Source organism: Hemicordylus capensis, chromosome 1 (assembly GCF_027244095.1).
Source record: "Hemicordylus capensis ecotype Gifberg chromosome 1, rHemCap1.1.pri, whole genome shotgun sequence".
Taxonomy (NCBI): Eukaryota; Metazoa; Chordata; class Lepidosauria; order Squamata; family Cordylidae; genus Hemicordylus; species Hemicordylus capensis.
The window spans coordinates 292,137,080-292,154,967 of NC_069657.1; the positions used below are offsets into that span (position 1 = coordinate 292,137,080).

General features: G+C 41.5%; 1 protein-coding gene across 9 annotated transcripts in view; it reads right to left on the minus strand.

The window, feature by feature from the left end:
- Window positions 1-17,888, minus strand: part of CSMD1 (CUB and Sushi multiple domains 1) — a 1,678,033-nt gene that overhangs the window by 362,425 nt on the left and 1,297,720 nt on the right. For all 9 annotated transcript variants that reach the window (XM_053286225.1, XM_053286224.1, XM_053286226.1 and 6 more), the window contains 2 exons: window positions 12,911-13,098; window positions 5,869-6,057 (listed from right to left, as the gene is read on the minus strand). In XM_053286225.1, coding sequence (XP_053142200.1) covers window positions 5,869-6,057; window positions 12,911-13,098 — 377 coding nt within the window. The remainder of the gene's footprint in view (window positions 1-5,868; window positions 6,058-12,910; window positions 13,099-17,888) is intronic.

Consider the following 17,888-nt stretch of genomic DNA (forward strand, 5'->3'; position numbering starts at 1 on the left):
GACATTTGGGGCTGCTCTGGGAAGAACATCTGGTTCCAGGTTCCCTCCCTGGCATCTCCAAGATAGGGCGGAGAGAGACTCCTGCCTGCAACCTTGGAGAAGGTGCTGCCAGGCTGTGTAGACAATACTGAGCTAGATGGACCAATGGTCTAACTCAGTAGAAGGCAGCTTCCTATGTTCCTATGTCTGCTGATTGAGGGGTGCACCAAGTTGGCCCCCCACCTGAGTTCTGATGTGTCTGTGGTAATGACAGTTGTCAGTGCTGGGTGTTGAAAGGTGCTCCTGCTGAAAGATTTCTTAGGTGTGTCCACCGAGTGATTGTTCTCTGGACTTGTGGTGGTAGAAAGAGTCTTGTTTTTGGCAAATTAAGATGAGGGCGGAAGACGTCTAAGAACCAGTGTTGTAGCACCCTCATCTTCAGATATGCACGTGGCAAAAAGTTGTGGCAGCCATGAATCCCAGAAGACAATGAATCATCCAAGCACTGTGGGAGTTTAGCCCTGTCTAGAGTGATACGAATACAGTTTGTAAATGTAGTCTCTGGGAAGGTATGGGTTTCCTTTGGCAGTATAAAATATTTATATATTTATTTATTTTATATTATGTTTTAATTTGTAGACCACCCAAACTTGTCACTGGGTAGTATTGGTCAAGGGACTAACCTTTTTGAGTTGGCTGTAGATTTGATTTCTTGAAATTTACCTGAAAACCTAGATCCAGAGGTGCTTTTTATTGGCTTCGGCTGATTCACCAGCTGCATCCATTTCTTGAGATGAACTACCACAAAATGGTGGTACATATGTTTGTAACCTCTAGGCTGGATTACTGCAATGCGCTCTACGTGGGGCTGCCTTTGTAAACAGTCTAGAAACTGCAGTTGGTTCAGAATGCGGCAGCCAGGTTGGTCTCTGGGTCATCTAGGAGAGACCATATTACTCGTGTGTTTAAGGAACTACACTGGCTGCTGATACATTTCTGGGCAAAATACAAGGTGCTGGTTATTACCTATAAGGCACTAAACAGGTTAGGCCCTGGGTATTTAAGAGAAAGTCTTTTTTGCCATGAGCCCTACCTCTGTAGAGGTTTGTCTGTGATTGCCACCAACTCGTTTGGCGGCTACTCAGGAACGGGCCTTCTCCATTGCTGCCCCTGGGCTTTAGAAATAAAAGCCCTTTATTTCCCTGTTGAAATAAGAGCCTCCCCATCTCTGGAAACTTTTAAAAAGACACTGAAGACACATTAATTCATCCAGGCTTTTAATTAGATTTATCCTCTCTAATAAAACGCTTGGTGTCTGTCCGTGGACGGACACCAAGTGTGCGTTCGTGCCTGGCCTGTTCTGGGCATGCGCGAAGCGCATGGCCAGAACAGGGCAAGGGAGGCACGAAAGGCAGGACCCGGCGGCCATCTTGGGCGGCCAGAAGCAGCCGCCCCGAAGAAGCCGGAGAAGTGGCGGCAGGGGAAACTGACCGAGATGGCGGCGGAGCCTCGGCCGAAAGAGACGGAGGCCGGGGGCGGAGCGGAGGCCATGCAACTTAAAAAAAAATTGCTCCCACCGCCGACCGCCCACCCTCCCTCCCAGCTGCCGAGTCCCCCTTACCCTGGCCAACTGCTGTCGGCCGAAGACAGCCCTTAATTTAAGAGGCAGAGAGGAGCTCACAAGCAGAGCTCCTCTCTGTGCAAAGCCTCTTGCCGAACTGCCGCTTTGGGCTCAAGGGACGCAAGCGCCCAAAGTGGCAGTTCGGCAAGAGGCTTTGCACAGAGAGGAGCTCTGCTTGCGAGCTCCTCTCTGCCTCTTAAATTAAGGACTTCCTTCGGCCGACAGCAGCCGGCCAGGGTAAGGGGGACTCGGCAGCTGGGAGGGAGGGTTGGCGGCGTCAGCCGCGGAAGCAATTTTTAAAAAAGTTACATGGCCTCCGCTCCGCCCCTGGTCCCGGCCTCTGTCTCCCCGGCCTGGCGGGGGCAAGTCCCTGGGCCGATTTGGCCCTTAAAGGTGGGGGGGGACACAAAGGAGCTGGAAGGGCGTCCGGATGGCGGAGGAAGGGGGAATGGCAGTGGGGGGCCAGGAGCACCGTTACTAGCGCCCATTATTCAACGGGCCAAAATTCACTTGTAGTTGTAATGTTTTTAATATTGGTTTTTAAATGTTTTTAACGTTTTAAACAATTTTATTAGTAACCCGCCCAGGGATGCAAGTTTTGGGTGGTATAGAAATATTTTAAATAAATAAATAAGTAGATCCTCCAAAAGTTGTACAGTCCTGCGAACAGCAGGGGTGGTTTCTGTGAGTGTTTATGCGACCATCACCCAGTCATCAAGCTATATAAATATCTGAACCCTGTACTGTTGAAGATATTCAACCACCACTGCCATACACTTCATGAAAACTCTCATTGCTGATGCAAGCCTGAAGGATAGGGCTTGATTTGAATTTGTAGGCTTTACCAGCCAGCTATACAGAATCTCTGAATTTTTCGGGAGGGGATCTGATAGTTATATGATAATATGCGTCCTTTAAATCTAAGGAGGCCATCCAGAATCCTTGTTTGAGCAGAGACACTATTTGAGGAGTGGCAATCATGTGAAATTTCCTATAAATTATAAAGCAATTTAGGTTTATCACATCAAAGATGGACTCCATCCCTCTTTGGAATTGAAAAATATGGAGAGTAAAATTGTTCTGCAGAGCCTGTTGAAACTCTTTCTACAGCACCTTTTTGTAATAATGTGGCCACTTCCTGCTGAGGGGCAGCAGTCAATGCTGAGACAAATACGGCTGAGGGACTTGCTTGATCCAGAAATTCTAGGGTGTATCCTATCCGTACTATAGTGGAGAACCCAAATATTGTTGGTGATTTGCTCGCAAGCAGAAATAAAAGGTCTTAGATGCATCCCCACGTGAAGCAGCACGTAGTCGTCATTTGGATTGGAAGGGCTGTTTGCCCTTCAGATATGAGGGTTTGGTGGAAGTGTAATTGGAGGAGTAAGTGGAAGGTTGCTTGTACTTGATGGAGTTGTGATGAAAGAAATGCTCTAACATCAATTGATGCAAAGTCGATCTAGGAAATGAGCTGTTAGTCCATCTGTTTGTCTTGTAAGTACAATGTAGCAGTAGAATAACTTATGGGTTTAGCTTAGTTTCTGCACCCTAAAAACTTGTCTGTTTTGACCCCAAACAGTGCTTCACCATCAAAAGGGAGGTCCTTGATTCTGGTTTGGGATTCCTGAGCAACCAGGAGACCACAGATAAGCATGCCACCTAATCACCACCAAAGTACCCATGGTTCTTGTAGCACAATCTGCAGAACGGTGAGATGAATGTAGATGTTGCTTGGTGAGGCACTATGTTACCTTATGGAATGCCAAGACTGCATCTCTGTAACTCTGGTAAGAGTTCTAAAAATGGTAGGATATTTTCCCATAAATAAGGGTTAACTCCTGATGCATGCTTGATAATGAGCTATCTTCAGCTGGAGGACTTATGTAAAATATTCCTTCCATAAGCATCTAGGTTCTTCCCTTCCCTATCCATTCATGCTGAGAGAAGTCTATTCTGAGATGCCACAACTGAGATGTCTGTGCTACTACTGAATTAGGGAAGTTTGAAGAGAAATTTGGCATCCTCAGACTATATTCTATAAAGATTCTCTCATTTCCTGGATGTAGTGGCAAAGACAATGGTTTCTCCCAGCATCTCTTGACAATGCCCATTAAAACTTTTAACATTAAAAAGACCCAAATGTCTTTTTAAAGAAAAAGACATTGGGGTGTGCATCAATTAAGGCAAAAATTGGGTCTTGTTCCGGTGGTGGTGGTGGTGGTGGTTGCATCTTAATCCCTAAGAAGGTAGCCATTCTGGTAACATAATCTGCATAAATCTTCAGATACACTTAAGGGGAGCCTGGTTTGTTTGAAGATAGACTCCTCCAGAGAAGAAGAGGAGGTGGCATCCAACTCTACAGACTGCTGTTTCTCAGTGAATGCCAATTCTTCCTCTGAGTTATCTGAGGGTGCAGACTCCTTTGACACCTATGTATCTTTTTGTGGACTAGGCTGGGGCAATTGTGTCTTTGTCTCTTTGTGTTTATCCTTTTGTGCCTTTCTTTTTGTCCCCGGAGCAAGCTGTGCTGGTAAAACCTCCCTCTTCTTTTCCCATTGATGCAGTGGAGAGTGGGAAGTGTGCCTCCGTAATTATCTCTATCTCTATGCTCAAGCAAAACCTCTCTCGCTTCATTCTATCGTTGTCGTAGTGATGAATGACGAACTGCCTCCATAATGATCACTGTCTCTTTTTGACTCTTGGCATGGTGTGTGAGATCATGACCAAGACCACCTGCTGCAACTGCGCTCCCATTCATAGCTGTTTCTAGCTTCCCAATCTCAACAACTCTCTGACTCATAATCATAGCTGGCTCTGTACTCCCAGTATCAATGTGAAGGACAGCAGTCCGGTGAAGGGTAGTGACCAGAGTCACGGGTGGTAGAACCTGAATGGATGAAGTACTCTTCCCAAGGGCAGCTGTAGCAATGGGTTTGATATTGGACATGCTCATGATTCCTAGGCTCATAGCCAAAGTCGTAGCCATCACAGTCACAAGGTGATACCTGGCAACAAAGGCACTTTGGGGCAATAAAATCAGTTTCATGGTCATCAGGTGAAAAGGAGCACTCGCTGCACTCCACTTCTGTAAGAATATATTCCAGTTCTTCCCGCCTGTCCTCCTTGGACTGGAGTGAGGCTTGCAGGGATTGGTGCAAAGGGGAGGAGCGGCACTTCAATCCCAAGGGGGTGAGAAGGAAAGCAGTGCTTCGACTCCGAGGTGATGGTGGACAAGGCAAGTGGCAAGGTAAAGTCCCATAGACTGCACAGGAACCTTAGCATGTTCCCTTTGGATGTGTCTTTTTTGCTTAAAGTGTTTTCATTGGTTTGACTGTGGCTCTGTCCTTGGAAGGCTCTGAGGGGACCTTTTTATTGTTTACAATTAATGGGTGTCTTCTCAGGGGCTGGTGTGCCTGATGTCAATGGTGTAATCAGAGCAACAGAGTACTCAGCAATTGAGAAGGACCTACCCCTAGGAGAATTGCGTTTGAGATGGTAGAGACCTCCGAAGCAAGTCCTGGCTGGAAGCTCATGTTAGCAGCTTCTCAAGAAAAGCCAAGAGCCTGTTCCCAAAGCTCTGAGAGGAGACTTGAAGCCCTGTTCTTACAGCCTTGCTTTGTGAAGTTTGTATAGGGGGAGCAGGAATCCACTGTATGTGCTCCTCCCAAACAAAAGAGACAGTGGGTTTGTCCATCTGTTGTAGGCAGTTTAGCCCTACAGTGTATACAGTTTTTGAATGAATGTTTGTTTACCATACGCTGGAGACCAAACGCGCACAGGGTTATTAAAACAAAGGGAGGAAAGGGAAGGGGGTGGAGAATAGACCAAAATAAAAAAGTGAACAGACAGCAAGAATTACTTTAAAAACCAAGGGAAATCAAGGAAGTATATACAACTAAGAATAGAGAATAGAAGGTTAAAATTTTTAAAATTCAGTGAAGAAAAAGAGTGGAAGAAAAACCTGACTGACTCGTGGCAGACAAAAAAAGGATGAGTGAGAGGCGTGAGGTATATCACAAGGAGGGTGGAGTGCCCATCAAAATGCAGTGGGAAAAATCTTTGGAAGGTTCCCAACATGGCCTCTGTGCAGGTGCACAGCCCAGGAGTGTAAAGCACAGAGACTACATCGAAGAACCTGTTCATTCTTGTAATGACAAACTATGGTTACACGTTACATCTGAACAACCTCACAGAAAATAGGAAAAGACAGAGATAGGGAGAGTGATGCATCTATTTATGAAATGGCAGTTGTAGTATATAGTACATACCATCACAGCTAGGTAGTGCATGGTTCCACTGATGATTTCTTTCACATACAAGTGGTTCATCATCGCTAAGAGTATAACCTGGATCACAGCTGAATGTCACTGTAGATCGAATATTGAAATTATTACCATGCCGATAGCCATTCACAGGAATCCCGGGGTCAAGGCAGGAATCTGATTCCAGTGTAACACCTGAGAGGGAGAGAAAGCAGAAAATATTAGAAGTCCATTTGATGTATAGTAAATTAATAACAGAATTGCACAGCTTGAAATAGTTAGAATAATAGTTCTCTGCAAGAGACTTTGCTTTGCCTGTCAGCATCCCCTATAGTAATTTTCCATTCCCCAAAGGTTAAAGCGACCAACCGTGGAATGTAGATATGTAGAAAAGCTGATATGACTAGGAAGAAACTGGCTGTCTGCCTACATATATGGCCTTGGTCAGGCATCCTGGCGTAAACATGCTGTTTTCTTGTGTGGATGACTTTTGAATTTTTCTTGTATAAAGGTATGGCTGTTTGAAATAATTCTTGGTCCTGCACATTGGCATTAGCCAAGGCAGCACCTCTGTACTTAAGGCAGAATAAATCTTATTCTTATAAGTCCACATAATAACAACATTTATCCACATAGCGACACGGGCACATGCTCCCCCTTGTTGGGCAGCAAGCATATTGAAAACATTTCGGTTTTGTAACACCATCACAGACAAAGACTGGACCTCTACTTACAGGTCCAACAACATGCACAAGATATTATTAAACGATTTCTCAACTTCCTGGGAAATGTTGATCAATCACCCCCAGTCCGGGTAAGATTTCCCTCCAGGCTTTATGAAACTCTGTGTTTCCACTACTATTGGATTAATGTCTCTTCTTGCCCGATGCAGAAAGCTCCCCAAGTTCCATACCCTGGAGGCATTCAAACGTTAATGTACCTCTGCCCTAGCAACCAAATAGGATGGGGCACAGCAACCCTCCCACCCAGGAGGTAGTGCTTCGTATGCTGCTCAGTCACAAAGCCAATACATTCTTGGTTCATTCAGGATAGGGGAGATGCCTGGTACATATCTCTGTCCTTAAAGTTTCTCTTCCCACACATCAGAATCATCAGGATCATACATCAGGATCAGTTTCTCTTCCCAATAATTGAGAAACGTCTTACACTGGTCATTCAGGCTGGAGCCCTGGTCAGGGAGCGATCCCTGTGGTAGGCACAGGTGATGCTGAGCCATAAATACCAAAAGGGGTACCCCAGGTGTACGTGTCATCCCTGCATGTTTCATTGCTCACCAGGACAGAAACTTTAAGGACAGAGATATGGACCAGGCATCTCCCCTATCCTGAATGAACCAAGAATGTATTGGCTTTGTGACCGAGTAGCATACAAAGCACTACCTCCTGGGTGGGAGGGTTGCTGTGCCCCATCCTATTTGGTCCCTAGGGCAGAGGTACATTAACGTTTGAATGCCTCCAGGGTAGAACTTGGGGAGCTTTCTGCATCGGGCACGAAGACACATTAATCCAATAGTAGTGGAAACAGGGTTTCATAAAGCCTGGAGGGCAATCTTACCCGGACTGGGGGTGATTGATCAACATTTCCCAGGAAGTTGAGAAATCGTTTAATAATATCTTGTGCATGTTGTTGGACCTGTAAGTAGAGGTCCAGTCTTTGTCTGTGATGGTGTTACAAAACTGAAATGTTTTCAATATGCTTGCTGCCCAGCAAGGGGGAGCATGTGCCCGTGTCGCTATGTGGATAAATGTTGTTATTATGTGGATGGGATAGGGATCAACAATAGAACCGGAAGGCCCAGGAATTTAGGAATGCCCTGCAGGTGTTTCATAACATTGGGGTTGCAGGTGTTTCATTGCAGGTGTTTCATAACATTCATAACATTACCAGCCAACCCCATGTTTCCATGTTTTACTTCCATGTTTTACTCTAGCTTAACCACTCACTTCCATGCCCTATGACTTTGGGAGAGTACATTCCATGCAATTGCAAACACTGTTAATGTTACTTTTACTTGTAATACTACTGAAGGAAATGACTGATATAGCACTGTGTTTGGGGGTGGGGGCATATTTTCAGTATGAACACAAGAATTATCCTATTTCTCTGATGTGGGTGTCATTGCTATGAGGGAATACTTAATAAATATGCCCTTTATTTTGATTGATGGACTTAACAAGATAACTGTGTATAAAGATGTGCAGATGTACATGATATCCTGGTGTAACTTATTATTTCCCATGTTGGTTGTCAGAAGGAAATTATTTACTGTTTCTCCTGTACAGAACTGCTTCTTATGATAATGTGCACTGATGGTTGTGATGGCTTTGGGCATTATTCTATTTGCTTGTTGTTGCTTTGCTAATTGTGTACCTCCCTTTGTTTGGTTGGTTAAACATGTTGTTCCAGAGAAACCAATGTACTTAAATGTGAGATGCTAGCCATGGTGTATATGGATGGAAAATGTAGTTTCCCAGGGACAGGATGGTACTCTGGGTATTATGGGATTTGATGAATAGGTATGTAAGATAGGGGACAGCTACCCAGAGGATGATTGTGTATAATTATGCCTTGTATGATCTCAGAATATGATATGTGTGAAGTGTTGGTGCACTCTAAGGAGGGGAGATTGACGGATCTGAAGGTTCAGATTCGAACAACAGAAAGGGGGGAACTGATGTATAGTAAATTAATAACAGAATTGCACAGCTTGAAATAGTTAGAATAATAGTTCTCTGCAAGAGACTTTGCTTTGCCTGTCAGCATCCCCTATAGTAATTTTCCATTCCCCAAAGGTTAAAGCGACCAACCGTGGAATGTAGATATGTAGAAAAGCTGATATGACTAGGAAGAAACTGGCTGTCTGCCTACATATATGGCCTTGGTCAGGCATCCTGGCGTCAACATGCTGTTTTCTTGTGTGGATGACTTTTGAATTTTTCTTGTATAAAGGTATGGCTGTTTGAAATAATTCTTGGTCCTGCACATTGGCATTAGCCAAGGCAGCACCTCTGTACTTAAGGCAGAATAAATCTTTGATCTTAAAGTCCTCTCTCCTGGACTGATATTATTGGGCTCCATCTGCCCAGGAACGAACCTCCCCTATTCTGTCAAGTCTACCCTGATACATCACATTGCTAAAAATTTTAAAAGAAAAGAAAGAAAAGTGAACTGACATTCAAAGCAAAACACTTGCAAGTGGAGCATGTGTGTGTGAGAGAGAGAGGTAAAGAAAGAGCAATGTGTTTTTCTTAAAAGTTATTTCCATAATCAGTGCTTCAAAAAGGAGGTTGAAAAAACCCAGTACAGGCAGTGAGGAAGGAAATTAGTCAAAAGTCTGAGTGTTAAGTATGTACATCTTATATATGTCATATTAATTGCTTTTCCATTTCTTATTCCTTGAATTGTGTTTCTGTATATTTGTGTATCATCTGCTATAGGTATCCTTACTTGGTGTGCTCTACAAAGATGAGGAAAAATATCCAAATTCCTTTAAATCTGGAACACTAACGAGGATGTTATTTGGGGTGATGTGTAGTCCTTCCACCCTGTATTTCCTCCCTGGAGCCTTTCTGCTTCCCAGCTCAGAGCGCCTTCAGAGGTAAAGCAAAGTTCAGCTTCTCAAGAAGATACCATCTGTGTGGTCTTCCCTGGCCTACAAATGAATTTACGACTGGACTAAATCAGGACTGCAGCCTCCTTAGGACTGGAGGGTGCAGCCCATGCCCCCCAATTTATCTGGAAACATGGCTTGCTGTAGCACTACTCCAGATGCAACACAGCCCTGGAGAAGCCTGGCATCAGCTACGTAAGTGCCCGGAAGTTAAACTGACCAATTATGTATTGTCATCTGTCAGGTATTAAACAATGCCTTTGGCTTGCAGTCTGAGACAGAAATTAAAAAAAAGAGTATATTGAGCCACACTGCTGGGCAGTCATAGGCTTGGTGAGCAGTTGGCAGGCCCAGTTAAACCACCTTTATCACCTCATCTAAGCTAACGTACAAGCCCCAAGGTTTTTGGATATTACAAAAGACCTTTTAAAATGCCCTTTAGATAGTGTCCCAGCCTCATTCCAGCTCATCAATGAGCATCTTATACATCACTGAAAGAATGTCGGTGAGGTTCAGTCACATAAGTCTTCCCCATAACATTGACTCCATAATGTTAAGATGTTCTAATACCATGGAAAGGATACATGAGATCTGGCTCCAGCCATGTTAATGAGTTGTTTAAATGTTCTCCCATCCACATGGGATCTGTTCACACCTAGAAGGTACTACATATTATGAATGCCTATGGACATTATGGCGTGATTCAGACTTTATGTATTTGAACAGAGCATCACTGCTGTCACTCAAATGGCGTAATTAATTTTACCTCCAAGAAAATGTAACTTTCAGCCTTTTTGAAATAGCTGTAACTTAGTTTGCTGTTCCTCAAAAAGTGCTGATATCTGTCTAAGCAAAACCACATGGCATTTTTTAAAAGCTTAGAATTATTGCTAAGCATAGGTAGTGATCTTTGAAATGATACCTTGCCAAAGCTTCACTTCTAAGGAGTTGTGTCAATAGTGGTATGAGATTTTCAGTTTCTGTTGTATTGGCTGCCAATTTGAACTTAAACTCAGGCAAACATTTTCTAACGACTTACAGTGATAACTGATGACAACAACAATTGGATTAAGCATTCAATCCCTGAACAGAAAACTTATTAAAACATGCCTACGTCAGCAGCACTAAACCAAGTTCACTTTCACATATCAAAACATAGCACAGATAAACATTTTAGGGTGGAAATTTTCCCAATAATTTTCATTTGGGCCTTTTAATATATATTTATTCCACCTTTCAGGGACCCCTCTAAATTCATTAGTGCAGGGATCTTCATAATTTTTCAAGTGGGGGCCACTTTGGCAAAACAAAAACCCAACTCAATGTGAGAGCCGTTTTCCACTATGCTGACCTCTGCACAGCACTATGCTTTTCTCAGTGCTGGGATGGAGCTTTCTCTTAAGAGCTCTAAGAGTAAAGCACTGGAAAGGTCTACATTTCCCAGCATGCCATGCCATGCCTGCCTGCCAATATAGTGCAGGGGCTCAAGAAGGCTCAATTTCCTTTAAAGGAGCCCCCTTGCACTTGGTCTCTGCATGGTGCAGGGAGACTGTATACAGAATTCAGAGGAAAGAAAGAAGGAACTGAGGGAAATAGGAGGAGAAGCTGGGGGGGAAAGAGTATATTGATGCAGCCTTCAAAGAAGCTTACAGAAATTGAGAGACAGCTACTTTGTATTGCCTGAGCATCCTTCAAGAAGAGTCCAAAATAAAGACTTCATTGTCTGCTATGTTTGCAGAAAGGGGAACACTGACTACCAGAGACTTCATAGGCAACAAAGTCTACATTAAAGATAAATATGACCAGAAGAAAAAACTTTTCTACAACCATGGATACAGCAGAAAGTGGCATAACAAGCCAGAAGACTTGTAAGTGTTCACAGCAGGAGAAGTTTAGATCTAAGAGAGGTTGGCTAAAGGTTTTAATTAGGGGAGTGACCTAGTCCAGAGCTTAGCCTTGGAAGAGCAGGAAACATCCACACTAAGTTAGACTAAGTTCCAATGGCTGATATCCTCATTAACGGTGTAGAGATGCTGCACAATCTGCTTCACGACTTCAGCGTGGAAGTTGCATGAAGGGACCTACTTCCAGGTTTCAGGAAATGCCTCCAGGGGAAGGAGTGATTGGCAAAAATGGTCTCCTTGTATGTAGTGCAATGATGGATTATTAAACACTTTGCACACAGTACCTTTGCACTGTTAGTGATGCTATCATCCATTAAAATTATTGGAACTTGCTGTAAATTAGACTTACTTGTAGGGATGTGCAAAATGTTTCAAGCTCAAAACAGAACAATCCTGTTCTGAGTCAGAACGTTTTGAGTGTTCTGAGTGTCATTTTGAAGGGCTGTTTTTCCAGGGAGAGCTGGTCTACCTATTCGGGTTGGAGGGTAGACCAGGCCTCTGCTCTGGATGTAGTTTGTCAGACCACCTCGGAGGGTTGGTCTACATGAACTGTTGGAATCCTAAGACAGACCTCTCCTGATGATCTTAATGAGTGGTGGGGATCTTGGAGAGAAAGATGTTCTCAGGTAATCTGGAACTAAGCCACTTAGGGCTTTAAAAGCAATAACCAGCACTTTGTACCTTGCCCAGAAACATATTGGCAGCCAGTGCAACTGTTTAGGAATGGGCATAATGTGGTCTCTCAGGGACACCCAAGACCAATCTGGCTGCCTCATTTTGAACTAACTGAAATATCTGAACTGCGTACAAAGGCAGCCCAACATAGAACACATTGCAGTAGTCTAACCTGGAGGTTACCAGCTAATGTATCACTGTTTTCAGTGTATAAAGTCTACGCACTTAATTACTGAAAGCCTAAATTCAAGTTGCTTATTATTCATAATTAATTTTAAATTTCATAATTAAGTTTAAACTTTTAAAACAATGAAATTGTTTTAACTTTTTATTCCATGCAATCATTTTAATAGTTTTTACTCTGTTTTATATTTGTTGTTTTAAATTTTGTACACTGCTTAGAGATACACATATATCAGGCGGTATAAATATGATAAATTAATAAATAAATAGTTTATCAGTTTATCAACCGCATAAGAATACTCCAGGGATCTAGATAGTCTCTCCAATTCAGTGTTTGAAGCGTGCATCACAGAGGAGGTATGACAACCCAACTACATCCATGGGGGCTGGGGCAACTTTGCACATATATAAAAAATTCAAGCAGGGAAGCTCCTTGTTTCTAGCATAGCTCACAGGAAAGTGGTGCATCAGGGCAAATATCTTGTACCTTATATGTTATTATTTAAAAATAGCTGTCCAGGTTTAACAACATTATTTACAGCCAGTAAACACTTTCATCATTTTTCAGAGCATCCTGCAAAGAAGTTTTCATTAGACTCAACACTTCTGTTTACATAGTACATTTTTTTAATTTGATAAAAAATACCAAACTTACTTTCATAGTGAATTAAGAAGCCAACACTAGAACGACTATTATCTGTATTGAATAGCAGATACATGTAATTGCCAGTACTAATAAGAAACTGTGGTGCTTGGGTACCATGGTATTCCCCAATTAATGGGGATGAGCTAGTTGGGCCATCTCTGACTTCCAGTGTATCATAATTTACTTCTGTCTGGAATCTGTAAAAATGAGTAAATAATAAATAAATAAATGAACTGCATAAAATGTTAAATCAGTCCAAGAGCTTCAAAACACCAACAATAAGACAAGAAATAACTAGCACCATTGCTTAGTGTGATGGTGGAACCCAAACAAAAAGTTCAGCTGGTGATCATGTAGCATATGGTGTGTTTATACAGCTGAAACTTCTTCTGCATATTGGTGATTCCTTGATACTTGATGACAATGATATAATCCATACTGAACAAGTTTCATGCTGAAATTAGACAAGTGATGTCAAACAGAGGATTTACATGAAGCAGAAGTGGGCAGAGGGAATTTGTAAGGGAGAAGCAGCAGGTAGGATCTTAAATAGGCACTTCTGGACTAGGTAGATCAACAGTCTGAGTCAGTATAAGACATATACACATGTGTAATTCTTTACATTTTGTGAAGGGGTATTCGCTCAGGATATGCTGTGCATGCATAAAGACTCATGTTCAGCCCTCAACAAATATGCAGCCTGTCGAAGGCCTGGAAAACCACTGCTAGCCAATGCTGACAGTACTAGGCAAGGGTGACCAATGGTTCAACTCAGCATAAGGTAACTTCAAATGGAACAGTAGAGGATAGCAGGTCCCACATCACTAAGGTTTTGTCAGAAGCATCTCCTAAATATTTTTTGTTAACTCTTCTTTTACCCAAACCTGTATTGAATTTGTTTTATTATTTGCCAGTGGTATTCAGACCTTATTCCACAAGTCATTATCATCACAGCACACAAAGCAATTAAGTAGCAGTAGAAAACAGGGCAGGAGATGCACTGATCTGTTACATAATTTTCCAGGATTGTATAACAGATCAATAGCAAACCTGGGACTAGAAAGATTTTTTTCTTGTCTTTTCAAGTCTAATTTCCAATCCTCTTGGAAATAGTGCTTCTCATTGTTAGATTCACAAAGACTGGCTGAGCATAAAATCACTTTCCAAGGGTCATTCCCTGCTGACTGGGCAAAGAGGCACCTTTTACCATGGTGATTCTCTTTATTTAGCAGGGGGAGAGTAACTGGCCCTATCCACCCCCAGCACAGTACTTCCAGTGACTGTTGCTGGTGTCTATCTTATGTTTTGTTTTAGAATGCGAGCCCTTTGGGGACAGGGATCCATCTTATTTATTTGTTGTTTCTCTTTGTAAACCGCCCTGAGCTATTTTTGGAAGGGCGGTATAGAAATCGAAATAATAATAAATAATAATTCCTGCATCAAATACACTTGGTTCTAGAATTTTATGGCTACAGTTTTGACGGATGTGCAACACAATATAATTGTCCCTAAATATTTGTAGTTACATCTGACAACCTTTTGAACTAGAAAAATATGAACCTTTTACCGCAGTTTGTATGTCAACATTTTTTCTCCTTCTGTTTACAAAGACATGTTTGAAAGCATTCATGTAGAAACAAAACATTCTCTTTGTGTATTATTGCTAACCTTTTGGACCAGATATGGGGGAAAAGGTTTGTGTTGTTAAATGAGTCAGACTTTCTGTAACTCTACTACAGAGCTGATTAGTTCTGTCTCAAGGGATGGAGGGTAGCAGCAAAAGATCTGTGTTCATATTTAATCCAGAACAGCACTTCTGAAAGCAAATGCTTTGTAGAAGTCCTGACAAAAGACGAGAAGTATGTTTAGTTTAGTCAAGGGAAAAAGAAAGTGTACTTGTTATTTCAGATGACTGAAAGCAGGAGATGCTTTCTAACAGTGTCAGACTCTGTAATGCAGACTATTGGTTTTGAAACATAATTTCAACACACAAGAAGTTGTGCACTATGTTAGAGTTTTCCTTCATGGAAAAATAAAGTCAGGTTCTTTTGATACGTATACCAGAAATAAAGGGAGAAGAGTCATTTACAGTAACTAAGGCCATTTTTCTTCAAACAGCAATCAGCGCAAATCTGTGAAAGTAATACCCTGGGCTTTATAAACAGCAATAGATTAAGGGAAAATAGATAATCATTTGATGGGTTCCCCCTGCCATTTTTGCATTTATATTATGTCTTTATAAAATATACAGTGGAGGTCAAATAATATTCATCAAATCAATAGAATAACTCCAACTATAAACAGCCTTTGAAGCAATATTGCATAATGTATCAGAAAAATGTGAACTAATCACATTTCTTTTTAAACCTTTTATATATTAAAACTAATGCAGAAAAGTAAGGTGAAAGAAAAGATCATCACATAGTGAATCCCCTTCACAAAAGGGTCAACATTCATTAAAAGGGAAAAGGGAAACGTCACCATCTGGTAACTCGTATAATCATATTGGAAGGATAGAAAGATAAGTAGAAGAAAAATAATTATTAAAGAAGGAAAAAAGATTAATGTTTGAACTAGGCATGGCCATATTCAGCAGCGACCAGGGAGTGCTGCTTCAGTGGGGGGTGGAGGGGGGCAGTGAGAGCAGAGGAATGCAACTTTAAACAGTGGCAAACATACCCACCACCACTAAGTATACTCCATAAAGATTATTCCATAAGTACACTCCATACAACATTATTTACAAAAAACTTTGTATTCCAGACATGATATAGCCAGGCTTCTATTGCTGGTATTTGAGACTGCTTCCATACTTTAACCATGAGAATTCTGGCTGCAGTGAGCAAATTGTAAACAAACATTTCATGTTTCGTCTTAACATACTTATGAAGACATCCCAAGAAGAAAACCAGTGAAGAATCGAAGACTAAAGTATAGCTGAGCATCCACTGCATGTGGAATAAAAATGTACATCTAAAACCCTTTGACAATGAAGCAATCCCACCCAATCTAAACTCTCTTTTTAAAAAATGATAAAGGGCCCTGGACAATGGATTGGATCCTAACTTACCACCGCTTCATGGGTGGAGCTTCTTCTGATCATGAGAGGGGTCCTTCCTGGGAGCACAGTTCTCCTTCCATGAATGGAAAGAGCTCCATAATGGAATGGTACACATAATCTATCTATGTGGTCACTAAGAGTTGACACCAACTTAATCAATCAATCAATCAAGTTGGAAGATTTAGCCTTAATCCTCCATTAATGGAATGGTAAGTTATGCAGTTAGCCTAACTGCAATACTGTGCACAATCACTTGGAAACAAACCCATAAATTACTTCCAAGTGAATATGCATAGGGTCTTAACTCCTAAACTCTGCACACAGATTGATGATGGGATTTAAGCAACCCACAATGCAAAGTAAAAAACTTATATATTTTAGCATAAAATCATACGAAAGAGATTCTTGCCTATGAAAGCACACATTACGATCAGTTAGTTTTAAGGGGTTACAGGACTCTGCAACTTTTTGTTGCAGAAGACTAACAAAGCAACACATCTGTAATCTCTCTTCACACTTAAAGCTGAATTTCTAGGCTTAGGTCCCTAACAAGAATTATTAATGGAGATGCCACAAAACCTCTCTTCAAATGTTGCATTGGCTGGTAGGTAGATGGAGTAAAGTTGCTCCATCTGCTTGTTAAAACATTGTAATGCTTCTCTTTCTATTCTCCAGATGATGGGCAATATATTTTATGGCATGCCAGGATACTATATGAAGTTATGTAATACTACCAAAAAAACCCAAACCCCTTCTCAGCTGAATCTGGAAATAAAGCAGCCATCGTTCTGTTTCTCTAGCTTCCATCCAGGGCTGTCGCTATAATTGAGCGGATGGGTTCAAAGAACCCACACCCTGCCAGCTCCAACCCTACCTATTCTCTTTATTCATTTCCCTCACTCCAAGGGACCAATGGGGAGAGGGGTCCCCTCTCCCCTAGCTACACTCCTGCTTCCATCTAAACTACATGGATATAAGGGAAATAAATACATGGAATTTTGATTGCCTTCAGACCAGTATATTGTTTTTACTGGTAATCACTTCATATTTATTTATTTTCATTCAGAGCCTCCCATCAACAATTTACCTATTTAGTAAATAGATTTGTACCTCACCTTTCAGGCAAAATAGCTCACAAGGTACCTTGAATTATGTATCAAAACATTCTCTCTACCCCTTCACCCTCAAGAATGTTCATCCAATATATTGATATATTATACTTTCAATAGGTATCTTATCTCAATTTTTCAACAGAAGAGAATCATGGTGTCTTGCTTCAAGTTGATAGTTCTTTGTTTATTTGAAATAACTTGCATTTCTAAGGTATGTTCTATCTGACAACATTAAAACACAGTGGTACTTAATTTAGAACTGGTCTCCAAAAGGCTAGATATTTTTAATGGTTCACAAAAAGCCTCACTCCCTTTTATCAACATAAGTCAAATGCTCAAGCATAGCACTATGGAAAGAACTGGCTTTGAAGCATTGAAGCCAAATCTTTGCACAGGCCTACTAAAAGATATCCCTTGTACGATCCTCTTCAATACTTAAGAAAGTTCTGTTTGGTTAAAAAAAAAAACTTACATAAGAACAGCCCTGCTGGATCAAGCCCAAGGCCCATCAAGTCCAGTATCCTGTTTCACACAGTGGCCCACTTGGAGAAGGCCTTTTAAAAAATCTTAATGAATAACTTTAATATTTGAAGAAAATATTCTTCAAATTCTCCTTTTATTTAATCAGAATTAGAGATGTAAAATTTCTAATGAGTTTTTTAAAAGGTTTCATTAAAAAATGGGGGAAACCCCCCCCCACCAATCCCCCCCCGGGTTTTTTTAAATTTTAATGGGGAAAATTTTTGGAGCGGGGGAATGAAAATATATGCAACACGTTTTTTCTAGTGTCTTTTACGGGTCTCAAGTAACATTG